The 18964-nt window shown below is 48.7% G+C and overlaps 1 protein-coding gene across 1 annotated transcript in view; it reads right to left on the bottom strand.

Moving 5' to 3' along the window:
- Positions 1-18493, bottom strand: part of BPI (bactericidal permeability increasing protein) — a 30208-nt gene extending 11715 nt beyond the window's left edge. Inside the window, exons 1-9 of the mRNA XM_061127265.1 lie at positions 18280-18493; positions 14994-15108; positions 13343-13471; positions 11527-11688; positions 10013-10076; positions 8248-8311; positions 6723-6814; positions 3166-3342; positions 2104-2163 (exon numbers count right to left, since the gene is read on the bottom strand). Coding sequence (XP_060983248.1) covers positions 2104-2163; positions 3166-3342; positions 6723-6814; positions 8248-8311; positions 10013-10076; positions 11527-11688; positions 13343-13471; positions 14994-15108; positions 18280-18409 — 993 coding nt within the window. The 5' untranslated portion in view covers positions 18410-18493. The remainder of the gene's footprint in view (positions 1-2103; positions 2164-3165; positions 3343-6722; positions 6815-8247; positions 8312-10012; positions 10077-11526; positions 11689-13342; positions 13472-14993; positions 15109-18279) is intronic.
- Between the last annotated feature and the right edge of the window lie 471 nt (positions 18494-18964).

Here is an 18964-nt window from a genome sequence, read left to right as displayed (position 1 = left end):
ATGTAGGATCTTCCCAGATCAGGGATTATTGAACCTGTGTCTCTTGCATTGGCAGGCAGATTCTTTGCCACTGAGCCACCAGGGAAGCCTTCCCATTGCTTTCGGAATAAATTGTAAAGACTGTATAATTCAGCACCTTGCACCCTGCCAACCTCACCCCATGCCCACCCCCTCCACCGCTTCTACCACTTGCCCTCTAACTCCACCCACAAGGGACTTCTTTTCCTCAAATGTGACTCGCTGTCTTTGTATACATCAACTCAATTAATCAATCGCAGCTTTATGAGGTGAAGTTGTTATTACTGCATTTTATGTATGAGAATACTGAGATACAGGCAGAACATGCTCAGGAACATAAAACTAGCAAGTAAGGGCCAGAGTTCAAACCCAGATAGATCCCAGGAAGAGATTTATAATTCAAAATATCTTTTTGAATGGAATAAAAGTATCCTGAAATTAACTTAAAAAATTGTGATCTGGTCTCTTTCTGTCTAAAACTCTTTGCACTCTCTGTTCCCTCTCCCTGAATGTTTGTCCTGGATTCCTCCCTAGCTTGGCTCTTTCTCTTCCTTCAAGTCTGGAGAGTAGTGATGGGTTCAAGGAGGAACAAAAGAGAGCTTTGACAACACCGCCATTTCTGCTAGCCTCCAGTCCTCCCCCAGGTAAACTCACAGTCTGAGTAAAAAGAATGCAATTGTTATGCAAATGAAGCTTCCCTTTCCCTTTTCCTGACCCCCCTAGGTGTTGCACCGCCTCCACACCAGTACTGTCTATATAGAAATTTCTGAAAGTGCCACCATCAAAGAGGCTATTATAGACTGAATGTTTGTGTCCCTCCTGCTCAGCAAATTCATATACCTAAACCCTAACCCCCAGTATGGGCTTTCCAGGTGGCTCTGTGGTAAAGAATCTGTCTGCCAAAGCAGGAGCTGCAGGAGACACAGGTTTGATCCCTAGATCGGGAAGATCTCCTGGAGGGGGAATTGGCAACCCACTCCAGTATCCTTGCCTGGAGAATCCCATCGACAGAAGGAAGCTGGTGGGCTACAGTTCATAGGGTTGTAAACAGTTGGATACAACTGAATGACTGAGCACAACGCTCAGTGTGGCTGTCTTTGCACATGTGGCCTAAAGGAAGTAATTAGGGTTAAATGAGGTCATCAGTGTGGGGCCTGATCCAATAGGATTAGTGTCCTAATAAGAAGAGACACTAGAGCTTGCCTGCTCTCTCTCCACAAGCTCAGGGGAAAGGCCATCTGAGAACCCAGCAAGAAGGTAGTCATCTACAAGCCAGGAAGAGAGCCCTCACCAAAAACCGAATCTGCTGGCACCTTGACCTTGGACTTCTTGACTTCCATAACTGTGAGAAATAAATTTCTGTTGTTTAAGCCAGGCAGTCTGTGACATTTCTTTATGGCAGCCCAAGCAGACCGAGACAGGGGCCTGACTTGGCTACCTTTGTCTGTAGTGACCTCATCAACTTCAGCCAATTTGTGGTAAACTTCAGCTTCCCTGGTGGCTCAGATAGCAAAAAAACCTGCGTGCAATGCAGGATACCAGGGCTCGATCCCTGAGTCAAGAAGAACCCCTGGAGGAGGAAATGGCAACCCACTCCAGTAGTCTTGCCTGGGAAATCTCATGGACAGAGGAGCCTGGCGGGCTACAATCCATGGAGTCGCAAAGAGTGTGACACGACTGAATGACTAACACTGTCACTTTTTCACCTATCACAGTCTGAGTTTTCTCTTTTTATTGTTTTGGGTGTCTGAACAATAATTTTCTCTCTCTCCACTGGACGGGAGCTCCAGGAGGGCTGGGATACGGTCTGTTTTGCTGGATGCCCTGCACAGGGCCCCAGAAGCGTGGTGGGCACGCAGTAACTATTTGATGAATGGATGAGCCCTCAGGGTCTACTCTCACACCTGGGGACAGGAGTGCTTGGGGCCTTTCTCTTCACTGGCGATGGGCTGCACAAAGCTATGTCCACACTCTCAGGCTGGGTCACCTCTCCATCTGGACGGGGAGCAGCTCTCAGTAGAGCTGTTCTCAGCTCCCCCCAGGCCTCCTCATGAGATGACTAAAGGGGAACAAGTCCTTTCTTACCTGGGGTATCAGGGTTCCAAAGAATTTGGTTGTCAGGCGGAGCTTGGATTCCTTTGGAATCTGTAGCGAGGGAGGAAGAGAAAAGGATCTTGGAAGATTATGTTGTAGATTGGGGGGCAAATTCTATATGAGGTGTGAGAGAATGAATACATAAACAGACCGTGGCCAGATCATGTATGATTGAAGAATGCTGACCCAGAATGATCAGTGACTGCCAGCTTCCTTAACTTTTGTGCTGGAAAAATCAGATATGCTTTTCAAACCGATCACATGAGATGTCTGGCTTCTGTTAGCCCCGCCTCCAGCTTGCCCACACCCACAATCTCTGTAAAAGCCTACCCAGCACCCTCCCTTTTTTCACCATAAAGCTTTCCCACCCTGGGTCTGCCTTTGAGTCTACCAAGCGCTAGAGTTCTCATTGGGATGGTCTTTGTTTATCTCCACAGGGAGGCAAGTCAGGGCTCAGCATCCCTTTGATGCCTCTCCAGAGGGGGAGGATCTGGCATGTCTTATTCGAGCAGCAGAGGAGGAACCCTGCGTGGCTGGTGAGCAGGGTGGGTCCCGTTGCCCCTAGACTCTGGGGAGGATGGTCATTTCCTCATTCTACAGATGGGCAAACTGAGGCCCAGAGCAGGACTCAGCCACAGATATAGAGACAAAGACATTGAGGATGATGACCATAATGGTGATACGATGCTAAGACTGGATTATAGACCGAGACACAGCAGGGACTCAGTCAATGTTAGCTGTTACCATTAGGATTCAGGGGATTTCCTCCACACTCATAAGTCTGTGCTGGGGCTGCCCCAGTAATCATATCTCATTCAACCTTCCTTACATCCTTTGGATGAAGATATTATTTTTAGTGTTTTACAAATGAGGTTCTTAGAGGCTGAATAACCGACCTAAGGTCACCAGGATGAGAAAGAGGGGAGCTGGGGTTTGAACTCAGGTCTGGCTGACTCCAGAGTTCAGACCTCGATATTTCTGGCTGTGAACCAAGACTCAGATCCAGACCATCTACTGCACTCTCTTCCCACATTCACTCCCATTTGGCCTTACCATGTCGTCTCTGAGGGTCAGATTCAGGGCTCCAGCCTCATGATACACGAACCCGGCCGTGTTGAAAAAATACTCAGAGATGCCCAGGTACACCATGCGGTCGTGGTCGGCGGGAAAGGCCATCGGTGGGGGTGCAAAGGGCGGGGGGCTGCGGTGGGCCAGACTGAAAAACTCCCCCTGCAGGCAGAGGCAGCAGAGTGAGCCTGGGCATCCTTCAAGAATTACAATTCGATGTCTCCATTCCAGGAAAAAACTGGCATCACTGACTCGATGGGCATGAGTGTGAGCAAACTCCGGGAGTTTGTGATGGACAGGGAGGCCTGGCAGGCTGCGATTCACGGGGTCGCAAAGAGTCGGGCACGACTGAACGACTGAACTGTCTGACTGAACTGAAGGATACTAATCCCAGATTCACAGAGGAGAAAGCCATGGCCTAAAACTAACAATAGCATTGCATGCCTCCTTGTGCTAATTTCTAAGTGTTTTCCCACCAAGGCTGTGTGGTAGATGAGATCACCTGCATTTTACAAGAGAGGATGCTGAAGTTTCCCAGGTGGCTCAGTGGTAAAGAATCTGTCTGCCAATGCAGGAGATGCAGGTTTGATTCCTGGGTTGGGAAGATTCCCCTGGAGAAGGAAATGGCAACCCACTCCAGTATTCTTGCCCGGAAAATTCCACGGAGGAGTCTGGTGAGCTACAGTCCACGGGGTCACAAAGAATTGGACACGACTGAGTGACTGATCACACAGACACACACTGAGGCTTGGGGAGATGAAGTGGCTTGCCCAAGCTCCCTCAAAAGGGTGAGTGCCAGAATCAGTGATTGAACCCAGACATCTGGATTCTGGCAAGCACATTCCTAACCATGCCATGGTCTCTGCCTCAACCTTGCAAATAAGCGCAGAAATTCTCCTAAAAGAACAAGGAGAATTCTGTTTGTTTGTTTTCACTTATCAAATTGGCAAAATATTCAAGAGAGAGGTAAATTGTTTTAAATATGTGTGTATTTTAAACTGATACTATCCAGTTTTTGGTGAGAGTATACATGGGCTCCTGGGGAATATGTTTACATTTCTGAAGAGCAATTTGGCTACGCATTGCAAAAAACAGATCATTCACTTAGTTGAAAAACAATAATGTTGAGTTATAAAATAGCAAATTTTTGATGGATACATATGTTAGAATACCATTTATGTAAAACTGTGCTTTAGTCACTAAGTCGTGTATGGCTCTTTGCGACCCCATGTACTATAATCCACCAGGCTTCTCTGTCCATGGGATTCTCCAGGCAAGAATACTGGAGTGGGTTGCCATTTACTTCTCCAGGGGATCTTCCCAACCCAGGGATTAAACCCAGGTCTCCTGCATTGCACGAAGATTCTTTACCGACTGAGCTATGAAGGAAGCCACTTATGTAAAATTAAAGGCATAAGAATTATTGACATCAGAGATAGAAAAAGTATAAAAACTCAGGCGAGAAGGACACATAAGGATGTCATCCACGTGATTCCCTGTGGGGTAGAGGGTCCCCAAGGGGGCCTCAGCTATTTACTTCTACAATATTTCATCTCAAAAAATAGCAAAGGTAAATATGACAAAATAGTAACACTTCTAAAATCTGGGTAGTGGGTATGTGATAATGTGTAGTATTCTCTGTACTTTTGGATCATTATTTGCTGTTAATGATCATGACACCAATCTTATAGAATAAATATCATGAGCAACTCTTAAAAATAGCTGCAAAAAAAAGACAAAAAATAAAAATAATGGGTGGACCTATGTACCAACCAGGAACCATCTCTAATATATATCGCTAGGTGAGAAAAGCAAGTGAAGAACAATGCAGACAGATTCTCAGTAAAACTAGATGGGCTTTCATGTAAGTGTACCTGAATGCTCAGGATCAGATTAATACCCACCATGGCTGACAGCTATCACCTCTGGGCAGGAGCCCCAAGTGTGGGTGGGGGGGGGGGCAGTAAACAGGACATTCTTATTCGCTAGGGATAATCAGGTATTGTTTTAATCCGTTGTTCCATCTTATTACTTAGATTTTTTAACAAGTATACTATTTGGTCCAGCAATTTCACTTCCAGAAAATAATCAAAGATGGGCAGAGACCCAGCTACAAGGATACTCACAGCAGCTCTGGTTACACTTGTGGAAAAAATGGAAAGAGCTCAGACATCCCAAGAGGGGGCACTGTCTGCATACCTTATCACAAGCTGTCCACTGAAAGACCCAAGAGCCAGTTAAAGGACTACGGGAGGACATTTCATTGACAGATGTATACCTTGCACTGTTCTGGTTTTAAAAGTTGTAAAACATGACTTGTACACATATATATGTTTATATATGTTGTTTTAGTGTGTGTTTGTTTCCATGCCTACATGTATGTATTTTTGTTTCGGCCTCTTTTACATGTGTGCATGTGTGTGTGTAATTTTCTGTGTCTGAGCAGAGGACAGGATTGGAGGGTTGGAGAAGTGTAATTTGTGTGTCAGCATACAGATCTCTAAGTCATATTATTAGGGTAATTTCTCTTTTCTTCCCCCCCTTCTTTCCCTCCTATTTATTTCTTCTGCTTCTATGTGGTCTCTACATTTTCTTTTGGACATTAAATGTGCTTTAGAGAAAACAAGCAAATAGTAAACAGACACACCAGTTGTGGAGGGACTGAGGTACATCCGGAGGGGATTCAGAAAGTGGGACTTATTCCAGCTGAGATGGGGGAAGGCTGCTTGGGGAGTGACATCCCAGCCAAGACCCGCTGGAGGATAAGAAGAAGATGGCTGGGAAGAGGAGGGGAAGGAGGAGAGGGGAGTCCAGGCAGAGGGAATGGACGGGATGACGGCCCTAAGGCGGAAATTAGCTGGAAGTGTTGAGGAGGTGCAAGGCCAGTGAGCCTGGCTGGAGGGTAGACAGTGAGGGGAAAAGTGGCACGAAATGAAACTAGCTCACTCCATCCATCCATCCATCCAACCATCCATCCATCCATCCATCCCATACACATTTACAGAATACTTATTACACATCAAGCATAGTTCTAGGTGTTGTGTATGGTGAAGAACCAAGCAATCACAGCCCCTTCTCTTTCATCATATTGAGGGAGACAGGCTTGTGACTGCGGTGTGCGTACATGAGTAATAAGTGCTGCTGAGAAAAATAAAGCAGAATATAGGGGAAGAGGAGGGTATTCTTTTAGCAATGGTGGTCTGGGAGGGCTTCTCTAGGGAGAGGATACTTGAGCAAAGACTTGAAGGAGGGAAGAGAGAGCTGCTGTCGATATCTGGGTGAGAGCCTCCTGGCTAGAAGAAGCAACAAATGCAAAGGTCCTGGGGAGGGAGCAGTCATCGTGCATTTCAGAAATAGCAGGAAGGTCAGTGTGATTGGAGCCAGGAGAAGGCATGGAAGGTGGGCTGGGGAGAGTGGTGAGGATGGATAGGAAAGGGGTGGGGTCATTGTAAGATTTGTTTCCAAGAATGATGGGAAGCCCCCAGGTGTGGGGGTTCTGAGGCAGAGGTGTGAGGGGGTATGATTCTTGATATGAGTCTCACCTTCAGCAGCCCATCCAGGTTATCGGCTGTGGCTCTTGGAGGGGCCACCAGCGAGTAATCAACCCCAGCCACTTTGTCTAGTTTGGTTGTCACTAGAGGGAAAGAAGATGGACCATGAGCTGGCTCCCCGTGGCAGCATCTTTGGAGCCTGGGATGCAGAGTCAGCATCGCCTAAAGTTAAATACAGACCTGCCGTGCTAATCCCATTCCCACTGCCTCCAAGGAGCCCTCCTCCCTGAGCTCCCTTTAAAGGAAAATGAGCCCACAGCCCACATTCACAGAAACATCAACTCCCTCCCTTCTTCCAACAGCCCTGAGACATGGCTAAAGCAGAGTCAAGAAGCAGGATGACTTGGGCTTAAACTGAACTCTGTGTGACCTTGGACAAGTCCTTTCGTTTCCTCTGAGCCACTTGTCTTCATTTGCAGGGTGGGGTACTACTGACGACTTTGCAGATGCCCTCTACATGGTAGGGGCTAAAGCCAGCAGGGGTCATTAACATCCCAGGCTGAGCCAAACTGGCTTCAAGTCGGAATGGTTTCTCTGTTTCCAGCATTAATCAATGAGGATGAAATGAATATTGGTTTCTCCTTTAGCCCTTCTTTCCCATGTTAGAGGGAATAAACTGAGAAAACGTAATGAGTCCTGGATGGCAAAGCTTGTGAGTGACAAGGCTGGGACTCAAACCAAGATCTTTTTCCTGCACGGTGAGGCTAAACCCTGGACCCTGCAACTGCATTGAACACACCCAGGATGGGCTCTGCACCTGTAGGGGCTGGGGCAGTGCCCGGAAGAAGGAAATGTATCTGAAACGGACAAGTACCACGTGTTGGCCACACTAGGCTCTGTGGGGAGGCAGCCCTGGAAGAAGTTTGGGGCACAAGCTCTGGAGTAGGAAAACCTGAATTTAGATCATATTTCTGCTTCTTACTGGCTCTGTGAATTTGGCAAGTCATGGCTCCTGTTTCCTGGTATAAATTTGGCAGAAAACAGTGACCTCAGTGTGGCACTGGGAGGCCGAGAGGAAACATTACTGCTGGGTACATGACACATGGTGACACTTGGCCAGATGGTTCTTCCTGCACCTTCTGCAACCCTTCACAGTCTACTGAGCACTTGGGGAAAGAGAAGATTGTGTCCATTTTAAAGATATGGAAACTGAGTCCTTGAGAGGGGAAGTGACCAGCCTCAGATCTCAGATCAGCTATGTATCTCTGGCTTCAGGGGGCTGTGGATATTTGTTGTTTGGCCCTTGTAGGGTTTCTCTTCCATTTAACTTCCAGACCTGCTACAAGGACCTGGTCCCAAGGGATCTGATGCTAATTACCATTTGAAAATAACCAGCTCTACTCATTCCCACCCAAGCCCAGGCCTACCTAGGAAACTTGCTGGCTCCATCACACCTCTCTATCTCCCTTCTACCCCAACTTTCCCTCCCCCTTCTACCCCAACTTTCCCTCCCCCTTCTACCCCAGGTTCCCCCTCCCCTTTTATCCCAGCCTTCTTAGCTCCGCTTAGCTCTTACCTGGCAGTGTCTCGAAATAAGGCTGCAGCTTGGAGGACACAGTACCAGTCACCACCTCGCAGATCTTGGGAGAATAAAAGAAAAGATCAGGGAAGGCTTCCTGTAGTGGACAATGTCCTTTGGGAATAATTATGTGGACAGGTTTTGCTTGTCTTGAATGTTTCCTCAAAAATCATGTAGCTACTCAAGCTTCCCTTTTCACTTTGGCCACCAGGAAGCTCAGAGTCCAACATATAGCTTCGAAATAGTAGCTGTATATGACTGTATGGGGGCTTCCCAGGTGGTGCTAGTAACATAGAACACGCCTACCAATGCAGGAGATGCAAGAGACATGGGTTCTATCCCTGGGTCAGGAAGGTCTCCTGGAGAAGGAAATAGCAACCTGCTCCAGTATTCTTGCCTGGAAAATCCCATGGACAGAGGAGCCTGGTGGGCTAAAGTCCATGGGGTTGCAAAGAGTCAGACATGACTGAGCAACTGAGCACACATATGACTGTATGAGATGCATATCTCCATTTTATTTCCTGCTCAGACTCTAAAACCCATTTTATAATCTACTCTGCTATGCATTTTGACCACAATGCATGGATATTTTTTTCTTTTAATATTTGACAGAGTGCCTTCAGATGGATGGTTGATATCTCCTTACCCATATTGTCAGTGCCTTTGACTGGAAGACCAAAGTCTCCCATCTGGAAGACAGCACAAGCCTCCTTAGTTTTCCCAAGACTCCTGCCCCTGCTCTTGGCCCCTCCAGCCATTCTCACAGCAGCCAGAGAAATTGTTCTAAAGCACAGATCTGGCCAGGTCATCCCCTTGCCTAAAACCTTCAATGGCTCCCCACTGACCTCTGGAGAAAACCCAAGCTCACTTGGCTTGGAAGACAGGCTCTGGTGTTCCCTGGAAGCTGATGGTATATTAATGGGAAGCTAGCCCAAGGAACCACCCCTTTTCTCAGCTGAAGAAGTTGTCTTGTAGGAGAAGAGGGTTAGAGTGAAGGCAGGGTTGGGGGGACACACTGGTCTGTGTCTGTCCTTCATACCAGTTCCAGCCTCAGGACATAGCTTGGCTACACTCTAGTCTAGCAGCTTCATCAGCTGCACGTTTTCTGGGTGGGGCTCACCACCAAGGTGGAGAAGGCAAAGGCACCCCACTCCAGTACTCTTGCCTGGAAAATCCCATGGACTGAGGAGCCTGGTAGGCTGCAGTCCATGGGGTCAGGAAGAGTCGGACACGACTGAGCGACTTCACTTTCACTGTTCACTTTAATGCACTGGAGAAGGAAATGGCAACCCACTCCAGTGTTCTTGCCTGGAGAATCCCAGGGACGGGGGAGCCTGGTGGGCTGCCGTCTATGGGGTCGCACAGAGTCGGTCACGACTGAAGTGACTTAGCAGCAGCAGCAGCACCACCACCAAGGGGGTTCTGGGGTAGGGGACGGGGAAGGAGGCCGGAGGGCTAAGAGAGCTCGCCAGGAGAGAACATAGTTTCCCTGCAGGGAGGGACGACGTGGGGGAGGGCAGAGGTGGCTCAAGCGTCGGGGCATTTGCTGAGGGTGCGTGACATGAACCTTAGTCTCTTGCTAGATTCCCAGGAAAATTGACCTGACACATTGTAGAGCTGGACTTGTGCTCCCTAAGGGCTGGAGGGGCCTGCTGAAGAGTTTGGGGTGAGAGCGAAGTGTCCAGCGATGCCTGAGGTTTGTGGACACCGCGGGCCCCACCCACTCTGACGGGGGCGGGCTGAGACTCGGAGCCCCTCCTACCTTGCTGGTCATGGCGTTTTGGAGCGAAGATTCGATTCTTTTGTGGAAGAGTTGGATCAGCCACCTGGATTGACATGTGGGGACAGGCGTGAGGCTTTCCAGGTACTTCCCAGGCTGTGCTCAGAAGGCTGCCTCGTCTGGGAAGCCTCATCGCTCTTCCGAACAGGCCTATAACCGCCCTTATCCCTGGGCTCCGAATCTGTACACCCCCATCAGGCCGTTCTTCTCCTGTATTCAGTGACTGGTCATGAGGTTATTTCTTACACAGGTGCACAGCGGGAACCCTGCCCCATCTCAGCCTCATTCCTCGTCACTCCCTCTCTCTCTTTCCTCCAGCCCCACAGCTCTGCCATGTCCTCCTGTGTCCTCTGCTTCCTCCCACCCCAGGACCTTTGCACACGCTGTTCACTCTGCTTAAAACACCCACTGTCCCCAATCTAATTAACTCCTACTTCTTTTCATTTCAATTCAAATATCATTTCATCAAAGAACTGGGCAACCCCCAGACTAGGTCAGAACCGTCTGTTCTATGTGTTCACCACACTTGGTACCTCTTTTTCCTACTTTTAATATCCTTTTGTAATTCTTTGTGAGCCGTTCATTAATGCAATGATTTGATTAATGTCTATCTTCCCCACAGGCTGAAGCTTCAAGAGAACAGGGGCAGTGAAGCTAAGAATCTGGGGGCTGGGACTCCTGGATTGAATCCCTTCTCAATTCTCATTAGGTATGAAAACTCAGGCTACTTCCTATTCTTTCTGTGCCTTGATCTTCTCCTCTGAAAGTGGGGTAATAATAGACTAACCTTGTAGAGTCTTTGTGTGGACAGAATGGGATAAGGCTCATGTCTGGACAGTGTTCGGCATCTATCAAGCCTCCAGTCACGTCAGCAAGGCCAGATTTTTAGTGACCACTGCTCTTTCTTGAACACAATGAACAAGCCTCATGCACAAAAGTTTCTTAGTTGATATTTGTTGGTTGGATGGAGGAATGAATGCCTATAGGCTTGTGATAAGGATTGTATAACTTGGTGCACTTAAAGTGTTTAGTGCAGAGTCTGCAGCATAATAAGTGCTCAGTAAAAGTTTGCTGAATGAATACTGAATGAGAAGGGACCCTTCAAGGCAGGGAGGGTGTGTTCCATCTGTGAACCTTTGTCCCCTCCTTACATCTGAGGCCTTTGGACAAGGCTGGCATGGAAGTCGCATTTGGGATATGCTGTCTGAATACAAGAATGATTAGGATAATCCTGTCCTTCCTCCCAGGACTTCCCAGGTGGCTCAGTGGTAAAGAAGCCACCTGCAATGCAGGAGACGGTTCAATCCCTGAGTCGGGAAGATCCCCTGGAGGAGGAAATGGCAACCCACTCCAGTATTTTTGCCTGGAGAATCCCATGAACAGAGGAGCCTGGTGGGCTACAGTCCATGGGGTCGCAAAGAGTCGGACACGACTGAGTGATTGCGCACGCATGCACATTCATCCCTCCTCCCATCCACAGCCCCAGGAGGTCATACCCCAGACTGCTGCCAGAGATGCGTATGCGGACGGTGTTGATGTGACTGCTGCAGCTGGAGCAGGTGACTGTGGAGTGGCCCGAGTCAGGGTCATAGCCCAGCTTCAGACCCGCCAAAATAGAGATGCCTTCCACACTCAGGTCAAACTTGCCGCTGAGTTTGCTGAAGGGAAACACAAACATGAGGCTTGGAGCAAGCATTTTCTCCCCTCTGCCATCAAACTTCACATCAATGCTGGAAGGTAGGTTTTGCTGTTATCCCCACTCAGGATGAAGAGATGGAGTTCAGAGAGGGAAGGCCGCTTGCCCAATGTCACACAGCAGCTGAGTAAAAGAACCAGAATTCCAACTCGAAGTTTGAAGCCATGTCTGCCTGGCAGAACCCTCCTCTGATCCACTGCCTCAGCCTCTGCCTGTGCTGTGTGGCACTGGGAGTGTTTCTCAACCTCTCTGAGCTTCAGGTTCCTTACTCAGACCTTGGACCACCAGTGGAACACTAGTTTTGCCACTAGAAAGCTGAGTTTTGGGGAGGGACGTGTCTTTAATTAATTGATGACTTTGTTCATTAAATGGGGTTAATAACTACTCCCTCCTGAAATGAGTTTGGGATAAGACAGTGGATGTGAATGCAATTTGTCAACTCTTCTATAATGTGAGGAAGTATTGCTATTTATTTGTTTATGATCCGTAAGTGAAATGATAGATGTGAAAGAGCTCACATGAAAAATTAAGCAATTCCCTCTGCTGTATAACACAGGGAACCCTGCTCAATGTTATGTGGTAGCCTGGAATGGGAGGGGAGTTTGGGGGAGAATGGATACATGTATATGTATGACTGAGTCCCTTTGCTGCCCACCTGAAACTACAACAGGATTGTTAATATAAAATAAAAAGCTAAAAAAAAAAGAAAGAAAAAGAAAAATTAAGCAGTGCTTATTGGGAACAACACATCAGCAGTCCTTATAACGAAGGGCAGACCTACGCCTCTGTCCTCATCAAAGTGTCTGTTTTCTCCCTGGATTCCGCACAAAGGAGAAGTTGCTAAAATGACAGGTCATCTGAGTCACTATCACTTCTGCACAGTGACCGCAGTGAGAGCCCAGTATTTAGATTCACAGTTGTAGTTGGGATGATTTGCCCCAATTTTCAGCCTCCCTGCATCCATACCCTCTCCATTGCCCATCTTGGGAGGATACGTGTGTATTTCCATGTTCTTGACTTTGGACGTGGCCACGTGACTTATTTTGGCCAGTGGTATATGAGTAGAAGTGACTATGGGCCAGTTCAGAATCTAGGACTTCATATGCCTCTGGTACCCTTTTTGCACCTCTGCTGTCCTAAGAATATGCTCTCTGTAGCCCATTCATTGGTCCAGGGAGGAGGAGGAGATATATGTTGAACAGGGCCACCCCTAGCTGAGGCCAACCTATGGCAGGGAACTCCAGCAAAAAAAATAGATACACAAGTGGAGATATATGACTTGCTTTGGGTCACTGAGTTTGGGACGGTTTGTTACACAGCAGTTGCTAACTGATAAAGGGGTAAAGTAAAGGTCCTACTTAGCCTTCTATCCTAAGCCATGTGTACCAACTCAGCCTTAACGGTGTTCTGTATTGAGATGTGGGAACATGTTCAGCTACTAACCAAGAGTTATGTTAAAACTTCTTTTGTGAATAATTTTCCCAGTAGCTCTGAGGGGGCAGATGGTATTCGGCCAGGCAAAAATTGGGCATGCTTGAGATCTTGGCTCTCCTCTCTTCCAAGTATCACCAAGAGCTTACCCACACACTCAACAAACAACAAGCTTGGAAACGCACATGAAGTTCTTTCGTGCCTTCCACTTTCCTCTGATGTTGATACTGGCATCTCTGATAGTGAGATCAAGGCCCTCACCCGGCGATGGTCTTATCTGGGAATTGGGAAGACTGAATCCTTGAATAACCATGCTGCAAGGAAGAAATGATCAGTTAATCTCCTCGGGATCCCCACAAGGACTCAGTCAATGGTCCTTTGGACTCATTCCCCTCCAGCCCGGTCCTTTACCACATCCATTTTAGGAGAGCCCGAAAGTTATGATGAGAGCAGCCTTGGGAACTCTGTGGCGAGGCTTTGAAGTCAGACAAATCTGCATTTGAATCCTGCTCTTTGATTTACTTTTGTGTGATCCTGGGCGCATTGCTTAATCATCCTGAGTCTCAGTTTCCTCACTTGTAAAACGGGCACAATAACCTCTCTCTTGCAGGGTGTGTGATGATCAGCGAAGATAACAAATGTAATTCCATTGACTACACGTTCTGTAAGGGGTGGAATGTGTCTGTCTTTTTTTCACTATTGTACAATAGCAAAGCCTGCTGAATCAGACACATAGTAGGTACTCAAATATCTGCTGCTAAGTGAGTGCACAAAATTCTTTAGAAGATATTTATGGGTTTTCTCCCCAGCACCCACATCCCTCTCTTGTTGATAACAGAACTGCCATTTTTACTTTGGAGGAACTCTTCCCCACATCTAGCCCATGTTGCTCTAGAGAAAGTTGACTTCACAGGACATCTTCAGAGAGTGGAGCTTGAGACTTTAGTACAAGCTCATTCATGTTTTCTATTCCCTGGCCACAGTGATTGGTCCAGGAGTATGTATATAACCTAAAACAGATCCATCAGAGTGAATCTTGGGAGTTTTGTTTGAGTGGTAGGAAGACCATGCCTTCCTCCTACAGGGCTGGGAGTGCTGAGAAGATGCTGATGGTCTCTTTGCAGGGACATCCTACCTGAGAATTAGCCCTTTCAGAGAGAAGCGATACTGAGAGATGGCAAGAGAGAAACAGGGTCCAGTGATATTTGAGCTTTCCTCAAGCTGAACCAGAAGCCAAACGATTCCAGGGACATCTCAGTCCTCTGAGCCCCTACATTTTGATTAAGGTCATTTCTGATTAGGTTTTCTGTCATAGAAACCTCACCTCCGCCCCTAATCCCAGTTGACATATGGGCTTGGCACAGAGTTTGGGAATTCATGACATCCCCTCTGGAGTCATGGTGAGTGCCTGAAAGACCGTTTGGGTGGTTTCCTCCACACGCAGCTTGGGGACTGTATCCCCTCTGCTGCGGCTGCTGCTGCTAAGTCGCTTCAGTCGTGTCCGACTCTGTGCGACCCCATAGACGGCAGCCCACCAGGCTCCCCCATCCCTGGGATTCTCCAGGCAAGAACACTGGAGTGGGTTAATATCTCTTCGTGACCCCATGGACCCAGGCGGCCTACAAGGCTCCTCCGTCCACGGGATTTTCCAGGCAAGAGTACTGGAGTGGGTTGCCATTGCCTTCTCTGTTGTATCCCCTTGGAATGATGTAAACACTAGCTTTGGGATCCTCTAAGCTCTCTGAGTTTAGGAGTTTGTGGCTCAATGAGTCTAGGTTTTGTTGGCCCCAACACACGACAGTCCTGAACACGGAGGACTGAGCTGGCAGGGCTTACCTGGAGAAGTAGTATTGCCCTTTCCCAAGGTATTTTATCTTAAAGCTTCCTGAAAAAGTGGGAATTGTGATCTTCTCCAACTCCTTCTGCAGAGTAACCACTCCCTGCTGGCAGGCTGAGGAGAGAGAGGAGGCTGAGGTCAGAGGCATGTAGCTGGTTCATAGCAGAGACGGTGGGCTTGGAAAGGTCTATAGCAGGGCTCAGTCAAGGGCTGTTGTCAACACCCCGATAGTAAATATTTCCTGCTTTGTAGATCTTACTGTCTCCGTCACAACCACTCAGCTCGGATGTTATTGTATAAAAGCAGCTGTAGACAGTAAGTCAATGAATAGGTATGGCTTTGTTACAATAAAACTTTACTGAGAGAAATTGAAATTTGAATTTCACATCAGTGTCACTAGTGGTAAAGAACCCGCCTGCCAGTGCAAGAGACATGAGAGACATGGATTCGATCCCTGGGTCAGGAAGATCCCCTGGAAGAGGGCATGGCTACCCACCCCAGTGTTCTTGCCTGGAGAATCCCATGGACAAGGAGCCTGGCCAGCTAAAGTCCCTGGGGTCGCAAAGAGTCGGACACTGAAGACTGAAGTGACTTAGCATACATAGCACACACATCATTTTCACACGGCCTGAGATAGGATTCTCCTTTTGATTTTTTCCAGCCATATAAAAATGTAAAAGCCATGCTTAGTCCCTGGGCCATACAAAAACATGGTGACCCAGATTTGCCTTACAGGCTCTTGTTTGCCAGCACTTAGTTTGAAATATCACCCACTCAGAACACCCAGTCATGCATCCTATGGGTGTTTATTGAACATCTGCTCTGTACTCTGCCCTCACAGATACTGCGTCTCTCTGGGTTTTGGACTCTCTTGCCACAGGATCTTTGCATGCACTTTTCCCACTGCCTAGGAAGCCTTTTCCTCTCATCTTCACCTGGTCATCATTTCTTCTAGGAACTTTCTCTGGTTCATCAGAAGAGTGCGATCCTGCTTGTTATCATTCTCATGATGGTGTGGGCATCTCTTTTGGAGCTTGCATTACCTTTTGTAATTATGCAACTATTCATGTGATTTTTCGATTAATATCTCTCTCCCCTACTAGATGTAAGCCGCCCAAGGCCAGGGACAGATGTCACAGACGTCCGCCACATTTACCACAGGGACTAGAACTTAATACCTGATGGATGACTAAATGAATGAATGTCCCCAGGGTCAGGAATTCTGCCATCCATTATTATGTGGTTAACAGCCTCAGAGAACCAGTTAGATGGCAAACACGTTAAATGAGAAGAGTAAGCAGTAAAATGATGGATCCCAGGATTTGCGTTTTTCTAAGAGCCAGTTAAGCATAGTAATAATAACAATAGTAATAATAATAGTAACAACATCAACAACCTTTATCAGGTTCTTACTCTGCTCCTGGCACAATTCTCGGCCCCAAACACGTATTACGTTACATACGTGTAACTGAACATATATGAATCTGAACAATCCTGGGTAGTAGGTCTAGTTGAAAACAATTGAATTGGAACCCGGGTCTCCCACATAGCAGGAAGTCTTTCCCAACTGAGCCACCAGGGAAGAAGCCGTGTGGGTCTTGTTACACCCCCCAAATCACAGACGAGGAAACGGAAAGGTGACCACACAGCTGACAGGCGAGGGAGGCAGCCTCTGAATTCAGGCCTTCTGTTCCCAGAGCCCGTGCCCTGGGACAGGCCTTCTGGGGGTCCAAAAGAAAACCAAGCATAGACTGGCACTGCCCAGAGAGAAATGAAAATGTGGGATGGCCACCATCTGTGGATCTGCAGGGGCCGGGTCCCCAAGGGTCTCTGATGCCAGGCCCAGGACACCTTCTGAATTCAGGCACTTGGGAGCCGCTGAACAGTGTCAGTAATGAGGGTCCTGAACCGACACGCTGCGCTTCAGGACGCTCGCTGATGGCTGCCTGGGGTGGGAGTAGGAGGGACGGAGGCTGCTCTGACCCGAGTGAAGACTTCTGGGCTTCAAGGCTGAGCCCAAGTCTCTGCTCCCGGGAAGCGACCAGGTCTGGGTACAGAGCAGGGGCATAATCCTTTCTCCTAGCTCATGGGGAGCCTCCGGTCTACACCCCTGGGATTCACAGGTGTCCTGCCTGGGCTGGGGTGGGAGTTCAGGGATGGAATACCAGGTCTCCTTGGTCCTATCCGGGGCTTCCCTGATTGCTCAATTGGTAAAGAATCCACCTGCAATCCAGGAGGCCCTGATTTGATTCCTGGATCAGGAGGATTCTCTGGAGAAGGGATAGGCTACCCACTGCAGTATTCTTGGGCTTCCCTTGTGGCTCAGTTGGTAAAGATTCCACCTGTAATGCAGGAGTCCTGGGTTCGATCCCTGGGTTGGGAAGATCCCCTGGAGAAGGGAAAGGCTTCCCACTCCAGCATTCTGGCCTAGAGAATTCCATGGACTGTATAGTCCATGGGGCTGTAAAGAGTTGGACACGACTGAGTGACTTTCATTTCACTTCACTTCGGTCCTGTCCTGATTCCCCCGGAGGTCCACCGCCCCTGAGAGCCTGCCTTCTCCTCCGTCTGGTGTCTCTGGCACCAGCTGTCACCCACTGTTTTGCAGGTCATCTCTCTGCCACCGAGAGGCAGCATTGAGCAGCCCCACGCCGATACTTCTACACAGACCAGAGCTCAGATCCAGGCCACCCCCTCCCCCCTCCCTCTTTCCAGTCTGTCTGCTCATCTGTAAAGGTCACTAGTAGCATTGTGTGCTTTTAGCATCTTGCCTGGCACTGATCTGAGCAGGTCAGGAGGCTGCTTCATAACATTCTCTGCTGTGTTTGGGCCTGAGGGAGTGGCCGGGGGGCATCCTCTCTGTGGCACCCAGCTAGCTACTGTGCAGAGTGTGGCTGCCAAGCACCACCGCTCCTCACGGAGCCTGAGCTCTGCCCACGCTGAAGACTGAGCCAGGGGCCGCCAGACCAGTATCAGGGCTGAGAACCAGCTAGGAAGTGAAGGGCCCAAGCCCAAATCGGGTATTGGGTAGAGGGACGGGGACCATGAGGGGCCTGAGCACTGGACTCAGAGTCCTCCAGACTAGGGGTCCATCCCCACCTGCTGCGGCTTCCCAGCTCTGTGACCTTGGGTAATTCACCCTGGCCCAGCTTTTTGCTCTGTAAGACGGGGTGAGAGGGCCGCCTTGAAGGAGCAGTGAGCAGGCCATACCCTGGGTTCAGAGGGCTGCACACAGCCGGTGCTCAGTCAGTGATGGGAGAGAAGGAAAGGAAGGCATCCAGTTACCGTAGTCCAGGCCCTTCTGGGTGACCCTGGCCACGATGCCGGGGTTGGTAGTCGTTGTCACAGCCGTGCCCAGGGCGGCCAGCACCACCAGGGTCGCCCACCTCCGCGCGGTGTCAGGGCCCCTGGCCATGTCCTCGTCCTGCAGAGCTGCCAAAACCTCGAGGTCTTGGAGGGGAACCAGGGACCTATAAAGGAGGCAGCTGTGGAAATGCACGTCAGGAGAACAGAGAAAGGAGGAAGGAACATGAGCAGGGGCGGAAGAGGGGGTGGACGGCTGCCTGCCTGCGGTCCCCCACCGTGTGGTTGGGGCCACAGCCCCAGAACAGCCAGAAGTGGAGCCTGGGAGCCTTGTGTGTGTGTGTATGTGGTGTGGTATGTTGTATGTATGTGCGATGTGTGTGTGTGTGTGTGTGGTGTGTGTGTATATGTATGTTTGGGGGTGTGTGGTATGGTGTATGTGTACGTATTGTGGTGTCTGTATGTATATGTGTGTATGCATGTGTGATGTGTGTATGGTGTGGTGTATGTGTATGTATGTGTGGTGTGTGGTTGTGTTTGTTGTGTGTGTATGTATGTGATGTGGTGTACTGTGTGTGTGATGTGCGTATGCATGTGTGGTGTGTGACTGTGTGTGATGTGGTGTGTGTATGTATGTGTGGTGTGTGTGTGGTGTGGTGTATGTATA

This window comes from Dama dama, chromosome 23 (genome assembly GCF_033118175.1).
Source record: "Dama dama isolate Ldn47 chromosome 23, ASM3311817v1, whole genome shotgun sequence".
NCBI lineage: Eukaryota > Metazoa > Chordata > Mammalia > Artiodactyla > Cervidae > Dama > Dama dama.
This window is presented reverse-complemented; position numbering and strand designations above follow the sequence as displayed.